Source organism: Hetaerina americana, unplaced genomic scaffold (assembly GCF_022747635.1).
Source record: "Hetaerina americana unplaced genomic scaffold, ioHetAmer1.1.p SCAF_87, whole genome shotgun sequence".
In the NCBI taxonomy this organism is placed as follows: domain Eukaryota; kingdom Metazoa; phylum Arthropoda; class Insecta; order Odonata; family Calopterygidae; genus Hetaerina; species Hetaerina americana.
Window position 1 is genome coordinate 469,757 of NW_027287505.1, and position 18,954 is coordinate 488,710.

At 40.7% G+C, this 18,954-nt stretch overlaps 1 protein-coding gene across 1 annotated transcript in view; it reads right to left on the bottom strand.

Annotated features, from left to right (window-relative positions):
* The window catches only part of DopEcR (G-protein coupled receptor DopEcR), a 313,681-nt gene that overhangs the window by 87,193 nt on the left and 207,534 nt on the right, over nucleotides 1–18,954 (bottom strand). Inside the window, exon 3 of the mRNA XM_071597362.1 lies at nucleotides 1,171–2,279. Within this exon, the coding sequence (XP_071453463.1) occupies nucleotides 1,171–1,339 (169 nt within the window). The 5' untranslated portion in view covers nucleotides 1,340–2,279. The remainder of the gene's footprint in view (nucleotides 1–1,170; nucleotides 2,280–18,954) is intronic.

The window sequence follows — 18,954 nt, forward strand, 5'->3', positions numbered from 1 at the left end:
GTCGGTCCCGAAACGTAATTGTTGAAATTACAAAGCTCTCGGACACAAAGTGGCAAAGGCCAGCTTCGGACGCAAAGCCATCGTCGCCAGCGTTTCCTTTTGTCAACCTCATGCATGCATTTGCGCTCAAATAATTAGTCTGGCGTGTTTATGACTTGATTGTAATCACGACCGTCAAGTTACCAGCCGTGCGTAATTACTAGCCGAACTCTTTCCCTCCCTACCATTCCCACCACACCCTCTTTATAATTTTTCTAGGTGCAATATATATATATATATATATAAAATGATACTTGATGAAGCCGTGATAGGTTATTCGTAATGCGTTCTATCAGTTAAAAATTATCGCAAATATCATTACTTATTAAGATTTTTAAATGTGTTACCTGCCAGTTTTAGTCATTAGATCCATTTTAATACCCTAATATCCGCACAAACTTTAAAACGGATTGTTACCAAACGTTTGCGAGGAACAACGCAAATTATTAATGAGGCTTGGGCTAAAACAACTCATAGCTTACATCAGGTGGATATCAAATCTTTGTGAGCAGATCGGAGACGACCATGCGGCAAAACATTCAAAATGTAGGTGGCAAGTAAGTAATGTAACAAAGATTTTAATTGATGTTTTTCTGGTTCCAAAAAAGGTTAAAACACTCAATCATAGCGATACGTACATTAAAAGCATCCTGATGATAAGAAGTAGGAAAATAGGAAGCATGTTTATGACCACTATTATAGGGATAACGTGATGAAGGAAAAAAACAGAGATTTAGAATGTACCGTCGAGCAGTTTGAATTTTTTCCGAGACAAGCTGTTCAAGATAACATTATTTTCTCCTCAAAATTTAAATCAAACACTTTTGTGAAGAGAAAAGAATTTTAGAAATTGAAAAAAATAGAAATACAGATTTAAGTTTCCACTGAAGCGCCAGGGTTTAAAAAATCCTTGATTGATTTTTAAGATTGCCCCAGGCCATTTGAAAGAAACTATTTTCCCTTCTAACCTTGACGGGGGCCACGAGAACTCCTAAACCGCTACATCCGTTGGCGCTCCTTGGGAAAGGGGAAACGATTATAAGGGAGAGTTCGCGAGAACACGAGAAATACTCGCACGCGTGGATGGAGGGGCGTCCTTGGAGGGTTGATTAGGGGAAGAAGGCGTCTTACCGTGGTGCGTGAGCAGCGACGCTATGACGAGCACATTGGACACGATGATGGCTACGCCCATGACGAAGATGATGCAAGCCTGCGTCAGCGCCTCCAGCGTGAAGGGTAGTCCGCTCTCCCCGCCGTCCTCGCTCAAGATGATCATGGCGCCATCGCGTCCTAGGAACATCTCAGGCCCTCCCCTCGCTGGTGTTAAAGGGGGGGCCCCGTGGCCGAGGAAAAGGGGGAGGGGAGAGGAAGAGGGGGGAGGACCTTCCCGAGAGGGACCCCGCCCCACCAAGGCGGACGAAGGGCTCCTCCCTCCCTGACCTCCCGCTGCACGGTAACACCCGGACGCGTACTCTTCCTCTGATTCACAGCTTCCGGAGAGTCCCTGGGAGTGGGGCGTGCGCGAGGGGGCGTCTGGTGGGCGGGGCGGCGGGAGGAGACTTCAACAGGCGAATAGACAGGAGAAGGGCGGTGTCGCGGAGCGACGGCGTGGGCCGGAGGGAGGAGGTGAGATAGGAGGAGAGGGAGAAGGCGAAGACGCAGAAAGAGAGGGCAAGGAGGAAGAGGGGGAGAGAGAGAGACGGAAGGAAGCCCTCCTAAGGGCACGGTGGTGGCGGAGGAGTGGACGGCCCCATGGCCGGAGGAGGCGTTCCGCGGCGATCCGTGGTTCCCTGCGGCTGGCAGCGGGCCCCGAGGGTCATTCGGGGCAGGCGGGGAGGGCGGGGTCTGGCCGGGCGCAGCGCTGCGGCCCCGCCTCGCGGCGCGGGACTCAAGAGGACCGCGGCGAGGGTCCGGCCATGTCCGTGGGCCGGTGGAGGGGTCGGCGCGCCCAAGAGGGCCGGGGCCCCGGGCGACGGGGGAGGGGGGCGGCGAGCGCTCGGACGGGGCCTCCTCCCTCGTGGGCCCTCCTTCTTTTCGAGGCCGCCCCGTGTCGTGGGGACGCGGAAGGCGCGAGGCCTGTGGGCCCCCTGGGGTCGGGTCGCGGGGGCCCGCGGCTCCTCTCTGTAGTGCTGTGGCCGTTGGCGGGCAGTCGGGCGAGGGGTACGGCCCGTCCACGTCCGGACATTGTCCGTGAAGTGACCACCCGCTATCACGTGCAGCGGCCCCGGGCCCTCATGGGTCTGCAAAGAGAAAGAGAAGGGATGGCGGTTAGTCGTGGGGCTGGACAGAGCATTGAGGCTGAAGTTCCAAAACAATCGAAGACAAATAATACGAATTAGAGTAGTAAAAACATTCATAACGTTCTCAGAGAGACTCAAGTGCACATCCAGAGTATATCGTATCGGACATCAACCAAATGATATCGACTGGTTCAGAGGCTTACCAAGAAACAATGGTATTTAATCATAATATAGGACATTGAGGGAATTTGATGGTTTGATGTTCTACGTTGTGAAAATTCAAGATCACTGAATAAATGAACTTGGTATTTCTTCCCACAAAAACTTTATAATACTACCGGTTTCGGCGCATAGGCGACATAATAATGTATAAAATCATACATGGCAAGGATAGTTATACATTCTCGTTCGGAGGGGAAGTTGACAATGGAATGTAATGCCTCCTAACAAGAATATTTACATTTCCTGGCCATGTTTGACCTGATGATATTACCTTTGCGCCGAAACTGGTAGAATGGTTTGAGGCGTCACTTTGTGTAAGCGATTCATTTCGGAAAAGAAATACTTAGTTATTCCACATATATTTTATTAAACACGACCTAGGTTTCGACTTAAAAAGTCGTCATCTTTGGATGATGACTTAGTAAGTCGAAACCTAGGTCGTTTTTATTGAAATATATGTGAAAAAACTAAGTATTTCTTTTCCGAAACCAGCAGTATTATGAAGTTTTTGTGTGAAAAAATACCTAGTTCATTTATAAAGTGTGACGAATAACTGATCGAAGCAATTTTCCACTTGATAATTTTTTTTTATTTTACGAACGGGTTTCGATGTATTACATCATCATGAGGATAATGCATCGAAACCCGGTCGTAAAATAAAAAATATTTATCAAGTGGAAAATTGCTTCGATCAGTTGTTCATTGTATTCGATTTCCACCACATCACGCCTGAAGCTACTCAATTTATGCAGTGTGACATTTGGCCCCAATTATAAAACATTTCCGATCAACTCTAAGTATAAAGAAACGCATTCCGGTTATAAACCAGAAATCACAAAGTGCGCACGGTCCCTTATCGTTCAAATATTAGCATCGTCCCCTCCTAGCTGCTCTGATATCCGGGAATTACTTTTTGCCGCACTGACCGCATTCTTGATTTTACTCCGCGTCTCTCTAGCAATTTTGTGAATGATATTCCAAAGACATATAATGCACAATTGGTGGAAGTATGGAACCCTTTTTTTTCTATTTTACGATAGGCTACCAAATAATATTGATGAAACTGAAATCGCGGGATTTAGTAACGAATACTGAAGTACTTCAAAGAGTGGATGAAGAGGGAACCATGCTTCGATATTCTCTTCTGTGTAAAACACTGACGAGATGAAGAGGGAAACTAATTCAGAAGTACGATAATAAGTCGACTATCCTTAATTAATGGAGCCATGGAGAGAAGATAAACTACGGATGGAGGCCAATGATTTCATGATGATGATTCATTTATCAGCAAAGCAACAGCAAAACGATTATTATCGTAAGAACCCATGTTTCAACCCGATTAAAACACACTAAACGTAAATAAATTAATAAATACGGAGAATTTAAGAAAGCTTTATATCTCAATTTTGTGCAACAAATAATATATTGCCATCAGCACGTGAATTACATGCAATACATGAGAATGAGTCTACATCTACCTCAATACCTTGTGAGCCACCAAAAAATGTGTGCCAGGTTGGTGTCCTGACTTTATAAGCAGTTTTACTAAATAGCAAAAACGTTTGAATGTGAAATTTCATTTGCGATTGAATTATAATTCTTTTGCAAATCAAATCATGAAATTTCGGGCTGTTGAAATCATTTGGCTGCGCATCTTGTCATTGCTATTACAGAAAAAAATGTTAGCTTAGTGCGTCAGCAGGGGTATCAGTCAATTTCAGGACAATCGGCCAAAAACATTCGAATCAAATGGTCTGTTTCGACCAATCAGGTGGGCCTTATTATTCTTCGTATTAACTTGGGTGACTGGGATCAAAACTAAATAAAAAATAAAGCATTTTTTATGCAATGCACTTCCATCTGAAAAATGACATATCATAGTTCTTCTTTTGTTGCCATAGTGAATTGGATTCAAGCTTCACAAAATGGTGAAAATAACGCGCATTCTATCCTCCTCCCAGAGATAGGGCAGATGTAATCATTATTGGATGAAGGCGCTTGGTCCATTCGTCGCTTTCCCCTTTTTCAGGGCTTCCTTCCCACAGGGTGAGCGGACATTGTGAAAGGTTGAAAACACCACTCTAATCCAACTCTTTATTAGGTGCTAAAGGCATATACCGATGACCATATGCACTTAAGATCAGGCAAAAAATACTTAGTATTTTAATGAATTTTAGAATAATTTTGTTAAATTTCTTTTCTATTCTATTTTATCTATTCTATTAGCTATTATATTCTAAATAGTGCGAGTTTTGATAGGGGGGTACCAAGCAGATTTTTATAATTTATTCAATGTAGCCTTAGTATTGCCATGATTAATACCATAAAAATATTGTTTATGGATTAAATCAGCGTCCTCAAAATGTAAAAGTTTTAGAACGCACATTTTGACTGTTTTTAAGAATATCTCGGGGGGTAATGAGTATTTTTCGACGATGTGCAGATTCGTTGAATTAATACAACAATACTTCCATTGAGAAGACTGAAATCGTGAGAGTACCTTTCAAAATTTCTTGAACCGCTGAACATTCATGGATTTCGAAAGTTGGAATCATTTCAACTTACTTACAATCTCACGACCATTGCAATTAATTTCTTAAGTTGCTGAGCATTGCAATTGCTGAAATCCCTAATAGTTCAAACCTTAAATTAATAATGTTAACCGACGGTGCAGAAATCATTTGGGATGCAAATACTACTTATAAGATTTAAAATTATCAAACGATAACATACAGGTCTGTATATCGCATCTTTCCCGGTCATTAAGAAACTTTATAAGTCGTTAATACGATATACCTATATGCAAATCTATGTTTTTACGTTCTGGTCCTCTTTAAATCTTACAGTCTTAAGTTTATTCAGATTTGCATTTGCTATATCGAATATTTATCACCCATAAGACCCTCTTTGGCTCCATTATTCTGCGGGGTAACGAAGGTGAAGCAATCGCCTCGTCAAGCGGTGGGCGCAGAATCCCAATTGCCTGAACCGCTGCATTATAAATCTGCCCCAACCCTCGCCCAGCCGAGGAAGAGCCCGTTTTTATCTCCGGTTGCGACCCAAGGCTAACCTCTCCCGATTTCTCGGACGATAAATGCACCAAATTGGCTAATTTAAAAAATAAATCACGACGATTTCACCCCGTTGACATCGCACCTTTTTGTCCGTTAAATGGAATTCCAGGGCGAGCGCAGATCTGGTTTCCGACAACATAGTATATCTCCCGAGTTTATTCCGAGACACCTAGCAGAATGCAATGCGCCTGGTGGGATCTCGGGTGGTAAACATGGATTTATTGGAAGGTATCCCCCCTAAAGAGAACTTTCGATGGAAGTTTGTCACGCTTTGGGGAAAATGCTTGTGTAGTTCGTGTCAGAGTAAAGTTGCAAGTCGAATTTTTTAGAATTATTTCTTGCTTCCTGACGAATAAACTAATTGAACTGATTGTGCTTGAAGTTTCACCTAAAAATGTATAAATATCCATTTGATTCATGGAAATGGCGCAACCCACGCTTATTTTTCCGCAATCCATCCATAGAAAGAGTATGTTCACGATCTCATAAGAACGGTACTGGCATCTGAATAAGGGGTATGTACATCTCCACAATACTTCGCAAGGCGCCGTTGATAGATAAATAGATAGATAGAGGTCTATATTTGGGCTAAATTGGAGCAAAATGGTCCCTTTTTCCATTTTCCACATCGTCATACACACATTACGAGTATAGTAGCCATAAAATGTATAATTACAGGAACACACACAGATACATAAACACAGACAGACATACGAGTATATTATGCACAGATTTGCACTGCTAAAAAAATACTTATGCATCCATGTATACGTATATATACATATAAATTAAGTGTACACCTAAACGTACGCATATATACACAAAGTATATTCCCGTGAAGAAAGAAAACAATGAAATACGGAAAGTCAAAGCTAAAAAGGAGGTTTTTGGGAAAAGCTAGGGAGTTCGTGGCGTTGATGGGGTGACGGGGGTTGTCATAGTAACAGCCAGACGTACCGAATTTTAGTTTATACATTCACTTGTTTTATCTCACATGCAAACACACTCGAGGAGATATATCACGTAGATATGACATGCAACGATTGTTTTTTTAACTAATAATTAAATTTTAGTATGTAAGTTAATATATTCGGTCAATACACAGAATTCATTTTATAATAATTGCGTACCATACGAGGGAAGAGCAAATATTTCAATTTGTCTATGACAGAGTCGATCCCTCATTTCGATCCTGGTAGTCGAATCTAGGAGTAAAATATAGAGCCGTAATAATTCCCTCTGTGTCAGAAGAAAACTCCAGTGCCCTGTGCCATCCTAGTAAAGGTCTAACTTTTAAATTTTTTCTCCGAGAATAAACAGGCTCCCAAGCTAATACATTCAGCAAACCTGTGACGTTTACTCTCTACTAGTGGCTAATCTTAACATGGATTTTCTCTTAACATCATTCTATTTCTTAACTTAAGGTTCTTCCTATAGATCCCAGTTACCTTTCGCGTATTGGTTTGTGGCTTAACAATAGCAAAGTACTCTCTTTTTGTACACTACACACACACTGACTATCTCTTACTCTTTGGTTGGATTTTCCAACATAGCGTCTAGGGAAATTTGCTTCTTTAAGGTTAACCTTAACACTCCTCTAATAGATGTCACGAGTAAAAGGGCGTTTGGCAGCGTAACAGAAGTACTTAATGCACTCGAAAACGTTAATTAAGTCAACAATCGCTTATATTTTATAATTTATGCCCCGTAATCTTTTCCTTTATTTCAAAATTTCAGTGCTTCACATTTCATGATATTTAATTCTAACCATTGTCAGTACAGCACTCCAACATCTGTCATAAAGCCTTCGAGAGCAGAACACTTGTCTGTCAGTGTCCTTATTTCACAGTAAATGTCAGTCGTGTGAAAATAATCCCATATTTATGCTAATACAGGAGCACTACGCCAAGCAGCTCACGCCAACTACCACGCCAACGAGCCACATGGGTCATGCAGTCATGACCCCTCTTGGACCCGGTAGTCAATCACCTAAGCGGCGATTAATCCAAAATCGAGGAACCCAGCCTTATTGAGGGTGCCCTCCGAAACTAATCATCGTCCGATCCGAATCTAATCGTCCTCCCTAGAAAGCTGATGCATTAGAAGATAACGGTGGTGAGACGACTTTGACCGGTTCTTTTTTTGCATTTCATCTTTTATTAAATCTTAAAAATGAATGTTATGCGACACCATTTTCCTTTAATCTATTTAAAGCCTAGATTAAAGCCCCCAGGAAGGTGGGTGAAGCCACGCATGCACAGCCGACGAACCGACAAAAGTCACGCACCATGCAATGAGACATAACCAGAGGAAGAAAAACAAATGTCGACAAGCGAATTGAACTAGTAGTAACCACTTATCGGACCCAAAGATGAATAAACATGTTAACACCACCATTTCTAGTCTAATAGTATGCAAAAAGAGGGATATGTTTGATGTTAAATACTGCCCCGACTACTTTCTTTCTTTCTTTCTTTCGGATTCTTTCGGTTAAGAGCATCCGCCCGGCAAGTGGAAAGATCCGAGGTTCGAGTCCCGGTCAAGGAATGTGTGTGTTCCTATCCCTTTTCCTTATATCTGTTTCTGTATATATGAGTATTTATTCGCCGTTTGGCGGTATTTCGTGTTTGAATGTGTATTTGGCCAATGTGGCTCATCTCTTTCTTCTGGCTATGCGTGCCACGAAACGCACTGTTCCTTTCCTGTATGATGTTGTATGAATTCTAAACCACTTGCTTTTCCACTTGTGTGTGGTGTATTTCTCCTTTGGTGGGTGAAACAGCCCCCTGACGCCATCTCTTGGCTAAAGAATCGGGGCGCTTGGCGACATATTAGACCCACGGATCTAAGGGTAAATTACGTTTCCTCGATAGCTCAAGTGGTTAAGAGCATCCGCCCGGCAAGTGGAAAGATCCGAGTCCCGGTCAAGGAATAATTTTTACTCTTGTGATCCGTTCGATTCCGCCTTCCCCACCTCTATTGTGTTCGTCCTTTATATGTGTTCCTATCCCTTTTCCTTATATCTGTTTCTGTATATATGAGTATTTATTCGCCGTTTGGCGGTATTTCGTGTTTGAAATATATATATATATATATATATACACACACACGAGTATTGGTCACATTTCCTTGGGAATTGTATTTAAAGTCCCTGTTGATTATTTGCCCCGAAGAAAAACTTTGTATCTTTTATAATTAAATAAGACAAAGGGTAAATATTTCGGGGTTTAGTCACAAAAATTCCGTGATAATTGGTTTTTAGGTTTCGTCGGCATTGGTCAGTACAACTCAACTCCACTCAATTTTTCTTGTCTCCACCGAGTACGTTGACGTTGTTGACAACAGGAAGAGCCAATTAGGTAGCCGCTAGCTCGCGATATATCCCATACATAAAGACGGTCAACACTTCGATCCAATAACTTCGACCTGAAGACGCTGTTTAAAACACCAGTGGAACTATGTTTAACGATGCCAAATTCCAAAGAAACTGCGGGAGATGCCGCAACAGTAACTTTTAACGGAGTCATCCGCTAATGTGCATTTCAATGCAACCTCGTGGACAGTGGCGCCTCGCGCACGACAACGAATGCATGTGACATTGTATGTACGGTATTTCGTCATAACATCTAGTTCCTTTTAAAGGCCCAAAATTTCAGAGTTTCAGAGGACGCCTCGGTAGCTTAAGTGGCTAAAGCACTCGACCGGATATTGAGGGATCTGGGTTCGAGTCCCAGTCAAGGCGAATGATTTTTACGCTCTGAAATTGTTGCATTGTAACGATGTCAACGTACACCATGAGGACTCTAAAAATAAGGAGAGAAAAACATGCGTGGTGATTGCTGATTGCTCTGGATAAGGGAGCAGGTGTACTGCATTTTTGTCCACGAAGAGTCTCTTTCGCAGGAGTTGGATCCAAAGCCAAAACCGCGCAATTCCCATGCTGCGTAATCCTGAGCATTTGTGACATTTTGATTAACCCCGGCAATAAGCATCCGGGATTTTCCAGTAGCACGAGCAGGTGCACTCCATAAATGGACCAAACGACCCTGGAGGGCATTAAGTATTTGTGCATGATCCACCGTCGGCTTTTAAGTTCAGAGCAGGGGTGCCAACCTTCTTGGTTTTTTGACCCGCCACGGCAGAGTATGTATGAATTTCCTTATTTGGAATAAAAACAACACGTAAGGATAACTTTATAAGACCGGTGGATAACTTCCTTGTTATCCGAAGTTACATTTGCAACATTGTTTATATTTAATTGGTAGTTAATGTGGTTATATTTTATCATTATATTTGTTGGAGACAATAATGAATGAAAAACACAACCTAAATTAGAGCCTCGTAATGTAACTATATTATTTAGGAAATATGCTTTGTAACAAAAACAAAAGACAATAGATGAGTATAAAATCAGTAGGGCACTTAACTCTGTAATTGGGAAACTTTCATTGTATCGTCACCAAGTTAGATGGCTAAACGTCTGTATTCGGGCGAAATTTAGACCATAAGATCCCTTCTTCCATTTAACCCTTCGTCAAGTACATATAAAACAATAGTAATAATAATTGGAAATATGAAGCGATACAAAATAGAAAGAAAAGTGGCAAAGTGTATAAGTGCTGGTGATTTTGTGGGAAAACCGTAAAAGGAGTTCAGACATAAAGACCCTAGCACAAACCCAAGCAAGAAAACAACCACAAAGAAGGGGAGTGTGTGAAAAACCTACGAAAACCCTATAAGGTAGTTAAAAAATAAATGAAGTACGGTAAATACGAGGTCTGTTCAAAAAGTATCGCTAATTTTGAATTTTCGCGGGTTACGCATATTTGATTTTCAAATTTTTGTGGCGTTATGTTGGTACTTAAGTCTCTCACTTATACCGTAAGGTTCGGCCATTTTGAATGTTCACTTAATTGTTGACAGCTGTTTTTCTTGGACGTGTTTTGGCTTGTCTTCGATGTTTGCCTGTTCCAAAAAATGGTTCAAAATATCTGCATCAAATTTTGTGTGAAAAAAGAAATGAAGAGCGCGGACGCATTCCGAATATTGACTGTGGCATATGGAGAAGCTACCTCGGACCGAAGCAACGTTTATCGGCGGTACAAAATGTTCTCAGAGGGCCGAGAAGATGTGAACGACGAAAGGCGTGCCGGACGCCTGAGCATGTCAACAGCAGACGAAAACATTGAAGTGAAGAAAATGGTATTGGCCAATCGTCGAATCACCGTTAGAGAAGTTGCTGCGGACCTAAACATATCGATTGGCTCGTGCCATTTGATTTTAACCAATTATTTGTGCATGAAACGGGTCGGCGCGAAATTCATACCAAAATTGCTCAATTTCTACCAAAAACGGCAACGCTCTGAAAACATTGCTAATAAGGTGTTGGACTCTATCCGCGATGACCCAAATTTTCTGCAGAGAGTCATAACTGGTGACGAATCATCGGTTTATGGTTATGGCGTGGAGACTGAAGCTCAATCATCCCAATGAAAGTTGCAGCACGAGCCAAGACTAAAAAACGCATGCAAAGTTCGGTCGAATGTGAAAGTTTTGCTTACAGTTTTCTTTGATTGCAGGGGCGTGGTGCATCGTGAGTTCGTGCCACAGGGTAGAACGGTAAATAAGGAATATTACCCGCAAGTTATACGGGAAGCAATCCGCCAAAAACGCCTGGATTTTTAGAAGAACAAAAATTAGCTTTTGCACCATGACAACGCCCCTGCTCAAACATCGTTACTTGTGCACGAATTTTTGGCCAAAAAAAACACATTAATGATACCGTAGCCACCGTATTCCCTAGATCTGGCCCCCAGTGACTTTTTCTTGTTCCCGAAACTGAAGAGGCCCATGAAAGGACGACGCTACGCCACGATTGACGAGATAAAGACTGCATCGAAGGAGGAGATCACAAAAACGACAAGATCACAAAAATGATTTTTTGATGTTCTTCGAGGAGTGGAAAAACCGTTGGTAAGAGTATACTATCTAATGGTAATTACTTTGAAGGGGACAAAATAGATATTCATGAATAAATAAATAATTTAAAAAAAACCAATGTCGCGATACTTTTTGAACAGACCTTTTATATGCAAAACAGTGTGAAGTACAGTGCAAAATAATATGGTAACACATGTACATTATAATATCTACATCTACGTAATACCTCGCAAGCCGTCGTAAGGACGTGTGGCAGAAGGTGGTTGGTCCCCAGCCATTATACATTTATTCTCTCTATTAGCTCATGCACCTGACACCCCGCGATCTACCGAAAACCCCTCGGAACGGGGGCGAACGAACACCAATCATGCGACATGCCTACGTATATTACGAGTATTGCATGGTTAGCAGCTATTCCTATTTCTACAAAAAGAGGATAAGAAAATAAATTAAAATCGGGCAGGCGCACATGCAATTCAGACACTTATTACAGGTTAGTATTCCACGCATTCCGGACGGACTATTAAAAAAAAGGGGCTTTGAGCACATTGACCCACACCTCACCTGGCTAGAGGGCGCACGACAGGGGGTGTTAGGACGCCAGACTTGGATAGTGTTTTGTGGGAAATTAATATTGTATAACCCTATTTTAGACAACGTGTACTAATTATTTTCTTAGGTGTTCCCCTTTTTATTTTTGTCGTGAATAATGCGTGGACAAGACGAATACTATCAGTTCAATAATTCAACTCTCAATTGTGATTCAATTCAATTGTGAATCCTGCCATTGTAATTAGGGAGCCTAATTACATCTCCAATGTCGGATGCGAAACCACAAGTTTTATATCTTTGTAATAAGTTTAATCTAGCCCTGAGTCTTCGCATATCTAAAGGTTCCCAGCTCTGAATCTGTATTAAATGTGTAACGCTTTATGTCCTTTGGTACGCATTTTTCACGAACCTAGCGTGCAATAACGTGAAAATTTGTAAAAATGCTGGAGGAAGATTTAATCAAAAACAATTGTCAATTTAACCTGATATATTAGTTATTTGCTATGCAAAAAAAGAGAATAAAAATGAACCACAACCATTTTATACGACAAACCTCCAATATAACATGACAGGTCATATTCAAATAATAAAAGTCATAGATGCAATTTAATCTTCCATTTAAGATGTGCTCCGAAATATGATGATATATGTATATTGTTACAACTTTAACTCTTACAGTGTTTTTATATTAACGTGGAATTTCGTCTTATTGATTTAAAGAATCTTGATTTTGTTTCTAGACGAGAAGTGACGCGACCAAAAATCAGAAGCAGATTGCATCGATGATTTAACTATAGATCGCAAATGATCGATATACCTTAATGACATGAAATCAACATTACCTTTTGCGAATGTTGGCCGTAGAAAGCATGGAGGAAGTTCATGCAATTGCAACGTCGCACTGCATTACAGCAATCGGGAATATGAGGGGTATGTGGTCAGCGCTAGAAGCCTGAGGCGGTATTGATTAACAACCAGGGTTTCATGAGTGAAGGGGCCGTTTACAATTGACGAGCAATGGAGTATGAATGCCCCCCGGAAGGCATGAAGGAAGGGTAAGAAGGTCCCGCCGTTTGCTACTAAATAGTCAACACAAAAAAATTGAAGTGCTCAGAGCTTACAGATAACGTCCGATTGGAATGACTCGGTAATGGCGGGGGTGGGGCTAATATTTCACGGAATTTCCAATGAGTAATGAAAGGCAGAAAAAAATAATGATTAAAACAAAGTTGACCTACTTAAATGAAATCCCCAAACCGTGGGGAATGAGCTTAAGCGCGGTCATGGATTTACTAGACTGCCTTATCTGAAAATTCTAAATGCAGCGGATGTGCTGAATACTAGAACAGCTCGTACAAAAGAAAATGACATTTAGGCACTCGAAACCTCTATGCAGTAGAGTAGGCTTACAGAAAGCCATTTTCTATTTCCGTTCTATAAAATTGTCTCCCGTAGTGTTTGAAGCACACCCCAGAGAGGTGAAAGAGTTGAAAAGTGGAGTAGTAATGCGTTTTTTTTAACATGCAACATTAATTGACAATCAGTACCCACTTATATTGAAATAATAATCACCCAAGTTCCTGGGCTTTTTTCTAAATTACGCCATTTATTTATTAACGTTAATGATAATGGCTTCCGGTCGGGCCGCCCATGCCAGCCAGATAGGTTAAAAGGTCAGACCGCGCGGGGTCTGTTTCTCAGTGAGGTGACTGCAAAGGCGTCTGATTCCAGAACGGCGGCCACTTAAAAGCGATAGTGTCTCCTTAAAAACACTAAGGGGCAAGGTCACGGGAAGAAGCTACCTGAATTATTTCACTAACTACGATTCTATGATGGGTGCTGATGTGCAAATATCGGTATAATTTTCCAAATTTCAAAGTCGCCGTCTTCCTGTGCATATATTTCATCACATTACCGAGCGAAATGTTCCTAAGTCCACAAACCAACCGACGGCCACGTTCTCATGGAAATTTAAACAGGTTTTAGTTTTAATGTAGTAAACATGAAGACGAAAGTAAACACGTTAGAAACAACAATTCATATCACGCTGTGAAAGAGCAGCAAAAGTAAACAAACGAAACGTGTCGTTCGGGCAAAATTGATCTACATAAAGTGTGCTTGACAACCAATAACAACAACTCCAATTGAATATTTCTTCCCTCTTCAGGAATGAAAACAGTTTTTTTTACCTTTTTACATGAGATGTTTTAACGTGACACATGACAATAACAGACGCGCAAGTATTAAGTGACGGAATAGCCACCTATGGTGCCGGGGATCGAACACGGGATCTCTAGGATGTTACTCGCATTACCAGATCCTCATGAAATCTCTGAGATTGCTCTACAAGACTTCTTAAATATTTATCTGAAGCAATGAATAAGTCCTTCCTTAAAATACCCAGAACAATAATGCGTGCTAAATTGACGGAGCTTTTGCTGTTTTATATTTCATAGCTCATTTAAATTTTACCTTAATTAGTTAATTTTCAATTATATTTGTACAATACACGGAGCCAGTACTTCATTTGTTATTTTACTTTGTAACTTTAAAGTCTGTGATCGCACTACTTTAATTCTGTTACAAGGATCACATTGTATTTCGTTCGTCATTTTTATACTGACTGCTAATTTCAGCCTCTTCATCATTATGTGAGTAATTGATACAATCCAAGGCTCTATAATCATTAAGGGAAAAAAAGGCTTTAATTATTTAAATCGGAGGAAACACTTGTAATTATACGGAAACCTACTTGTATTGAAGCACAGAATAACAGCGTTTGGCGAGGCCAATGGCCCTTGTCTGATAAATTTATATATATATATATATATATATAGATGATTTCGTCAAGGTAAGACGAAAGTTTTGAATAACAAACTTGGACAGCAACAAACAATATAAGAACACATAAAAAGATCACTCACACGTTATTTCTTGATCATTTCGACGGAATTCACCTCAGTCTTTATCGTAAGAAATAGAAGTAATGACTATATATATATATATATATATATATATATATATATATACATATATATATACGAGTATATACACATGTGTGTGTACATATGTGTGTATGCATAGAACTATGTCAATTATTATTTCATATGTTGTATGATGAATGACGCAGGATGTTAGGTGTAGATTGGAGGCTTTGGATATGTGGATGTGGAGAAGGATGGAGAAGGTAAAATGGGTGGATAGGGATATCAAACGAGGTAGTGCTAGACATAGTCGATGGGGAGGAGAGAGGATTGTTAGGATAAATCCAAAGATGCAGGAAAAATGGATGAAGGGCATATGGATCGGCAGTGGGATGTTGAAGACTGTGATAGAGGGGAAAACGTTAGGAAAACGAGGAAGTGTTAGAAATAAGATAATGATGTTGGACGGGATGAAGGGAAAAAGGAAGTATGAGGAATTGAAAAGGGATTTGCTGTAGAGAAAAAATTTTATGTTATGTTTTATGAAGAGAGACAAGGGAATACTCGCTGTACCTTTTGGTACCTTGTATCCGTCCGAACTCTACCTTAAATTACTGATAAATAATAATGAGACCCGTGCCAAGACTTTCTGCGAAATGGATGTATGGGTTAGAATGAGGACGAAACCCCAGAAATCTTAACTTATAAATGGAATTATATCATCTCCGTGATTTTTAAAACGGTAAACATTAGTGCAGTTAGACCAAGGCAGACGAATTCCCAATATGCGATTTCCTCAAGGTGATCTCGTGCGTAAGGACACCGCGTGATATGTCGCTCACGTGTTCAGCTTGCTCAAAGGCAGGAAATTGAATGCAATGAATAGGGCAGAAAATTGCCCCACCCCCCAGATATACGACGGGACATTCGACCCTCTCGTGACTCCAACGTTTCCCGACTATTATTACTGCAAGAAGAACAAATGCTCCGACTTCGTGAACAGCAGATAAATTTTAACCATCAAAACATTTACGACAGCATTTAACTGAGACTTTCGGCAGATAAATTTATCTACGCCTATTCCCTGGAAGTCATTCAAGGTCATTAATATCTATGGAATTGAGGATCTGGTCCAGTTTCCAAGTGGACATTCGCATCAATTTGTAACGCTCACCCCATAGCGTCCAACAGAAATAGGTGCGGCTAACCGATCCCCAGAAATCACATATTGTTTTACAGTCCACCTCTGACCTCCCAATAATCTCTTATTCATGGAAGGCAATAACTGGGCGTGTGAAGCGCGAAATACCATGAATATAACATGCTTTTTATATTTTTTTTGCACTCTGGTCAGGTACCTAACCTAATATGACCCAGTTTTAAATTTCGATGAGGTTAGTTCCCAAGATTTTAATATTTTTTTAACGCCAAACCGGCAAACAAAATGGGTAAAATGGAAACTAACCTCCTTTTTGTCGAGAGTTATACGTAGTGAAGCACTCGATGCCGCAGTTGTTTGCGGTATTAAGGATGTTATTTTCGACCAAGGGCAAACATCTCCAGCAATGGACCATATTTTGCTGCGTGGCAGTTTGTGTGTGTGTAGGTGTGTGTATGTGTGTGTGTGTGTGTAAGAAGGAGGGGAGGGATGGTGATAATTTTTTGGGGGAGGTGGGAGAGGAGTTGTCGGCCCTTCCTAGGGCGCGCGCAGGTGGCTCCACCCCAATGTCCTGCGGATCAGAAATGATTGAGAGTGGCGCTTAAGGGCATCCCAAAAGCAGGGATTGCCAACCTTAGGCAGAGGGTACCCTTGGAAGGGTTTTATCGTCGGTCACTTGAACATGGCTTTTATCATTTTTTATAACGGCGAAGTATTGGGGACATTAGGAGAAGAATTGCTTTGGTGGATGAAGAATTAAAAAGAATACGATAATTGATATCGGGCACACATGACCACATTAGAATGTTATTAAAAAATGTAGTTCTCGTTAGAGTATTGCTTACACTGCTTTGTCTGTTTTTTAAGTTTCCCATTCTATCCCACGTTTCTCTCTGTGGGGGACGCTCCCGCTACCTACTGTATTGGGTCACATTCCTTCCATGTTCCCTTGGGGGAGGAGAGTATTGTATGTTGCATGTCAAATGTAATAAAGGAATTTCGCCTTCTTACCTGTACTTTTCAAATTCTAGCTTGCACGTTATCGATAAATTTGTACTACATTCTAAGGTGCATTTGTTTGTTAGTTGATAATATATATATATATATATATATATATATATATATATATATATATATATATATATATATATATATATATATATATATACATATATATATTATTTTATACATAAAAATATTATATATTATATTATATGTATGCATGTAAATTAAAAGGCTTTTTGCATGAATGTATAAGTCAGGGTGCTTGCAGGGTGTAATGTAGATGTAGATATATGTACACTAAGTAAATTTGTGAATAAGATATTAGTCTAGACCCTAATAGGTGTATGTAATGTAATGTAACGCGCTGTATGGATCTGAAACGCAGCCTAGAGAACGAGCCAAGATTGTGTGAAGGCTCCTGAAATTTGAGTGCGGAGAAGGATGGAGAAAGTCAGTTGAAGAGAGAGAGAGAAAGAAGAAGGCAAGTGACAGCGATCTAAATGTGGTTGGTGAAGAGAGGAAGTTGCTAGGCGACATTCGGAGAAGTCGGAATGAGTGGGTGAAGGAATCATAGACATGCAGTGGGAATTTAAAGGCCATGATAAAAGGGAGAATTTGAATGTGCGAAGGGAAAGAGAAAGTTTAGAGAAGGGGTTTTTTAGAGGGCAAGAATGCAGTTTAAAGTACAGAAACGTCCAAAAACCTGCCATCATCAGTCAAAATACCTTGAACGAGTGAAAATGATGAGGTGCTCATTCCCGGTGCGACTCGACTTCTTTTGATAAAACGAATTCTCAGCAAGTGACCAATGTCCACCTCCTCCTTCTCCTCCACAAACTACTCTCCTCAGCTCCGAATTAGGTTCATTTCAATGTTTCATCGCTATCCACTCGCATCTGACTGCCTACTTACAAACTTCTCTAGGTAGTTTCGTAACATCTTTTGACCAATTACAAGAAACTTCGGGAGATGCCGTGACATTAACTTTTGACGGGGTCATCCAATAAATGTACAAAATGCTCATTATAATACAACAAATTTAGAGCGTAAATATCGTTCGCCTGACCGGGATTTTCACCCGGATCCCTCGATATCCCGCTGAGTGCTTCAGCCAGTTAATCTACCGAGGTTATCTTTCGACCATTTTCTTCTTCAAACCAAAAAAAACAGTCAGACGGAAAAGAAAAAAAGCAACAGAAATAAATGCAAGTAAAATTATTTGTCCAACCAGAGAGAAGTGATACGATGCTCGGTAACTTAAAAATATTCCATTTCGACTTTAAATTCCTTGGCATATTTTCGGGTCTCTGACGGTACGATCAATCTTGAACCTTCTGCTTTTCGTGTCCAAAGCTAACAGAATTTTAGATCCACATAGAAATTACTAGATTGGTGTGCGTGACACGTATATATCATGGCCCCACTGTACTTTTCTTGTCATTTCCAAGCAATACGGGCGTAATAATATCGCGTGTGTTTGCGGGATAAAAAATATTCCTGTCATATTTAATGCAGTTAAAAAAGCAGAAGGTTAATATAACTCTCACAATAACAGGTATATTTCCCGGACACGTTTTTCATTAAGATGATGAGTTCCTGTGTTCTTAATGAATGGTATTCGTTGGGTGCCAAAGTATCCATCCCATTAAAAGATTCACGATTGAATTGCCCACACTGCCACTATTTCTCCCACCCCCCCACCCCACCGTTGTTATTCGGCATCAACGTAATTAACGCCTTACTGAGATCATGGAAACGGCCTATGACGTAATTTCTATCGAGCCTTTTTCAACGAAAAG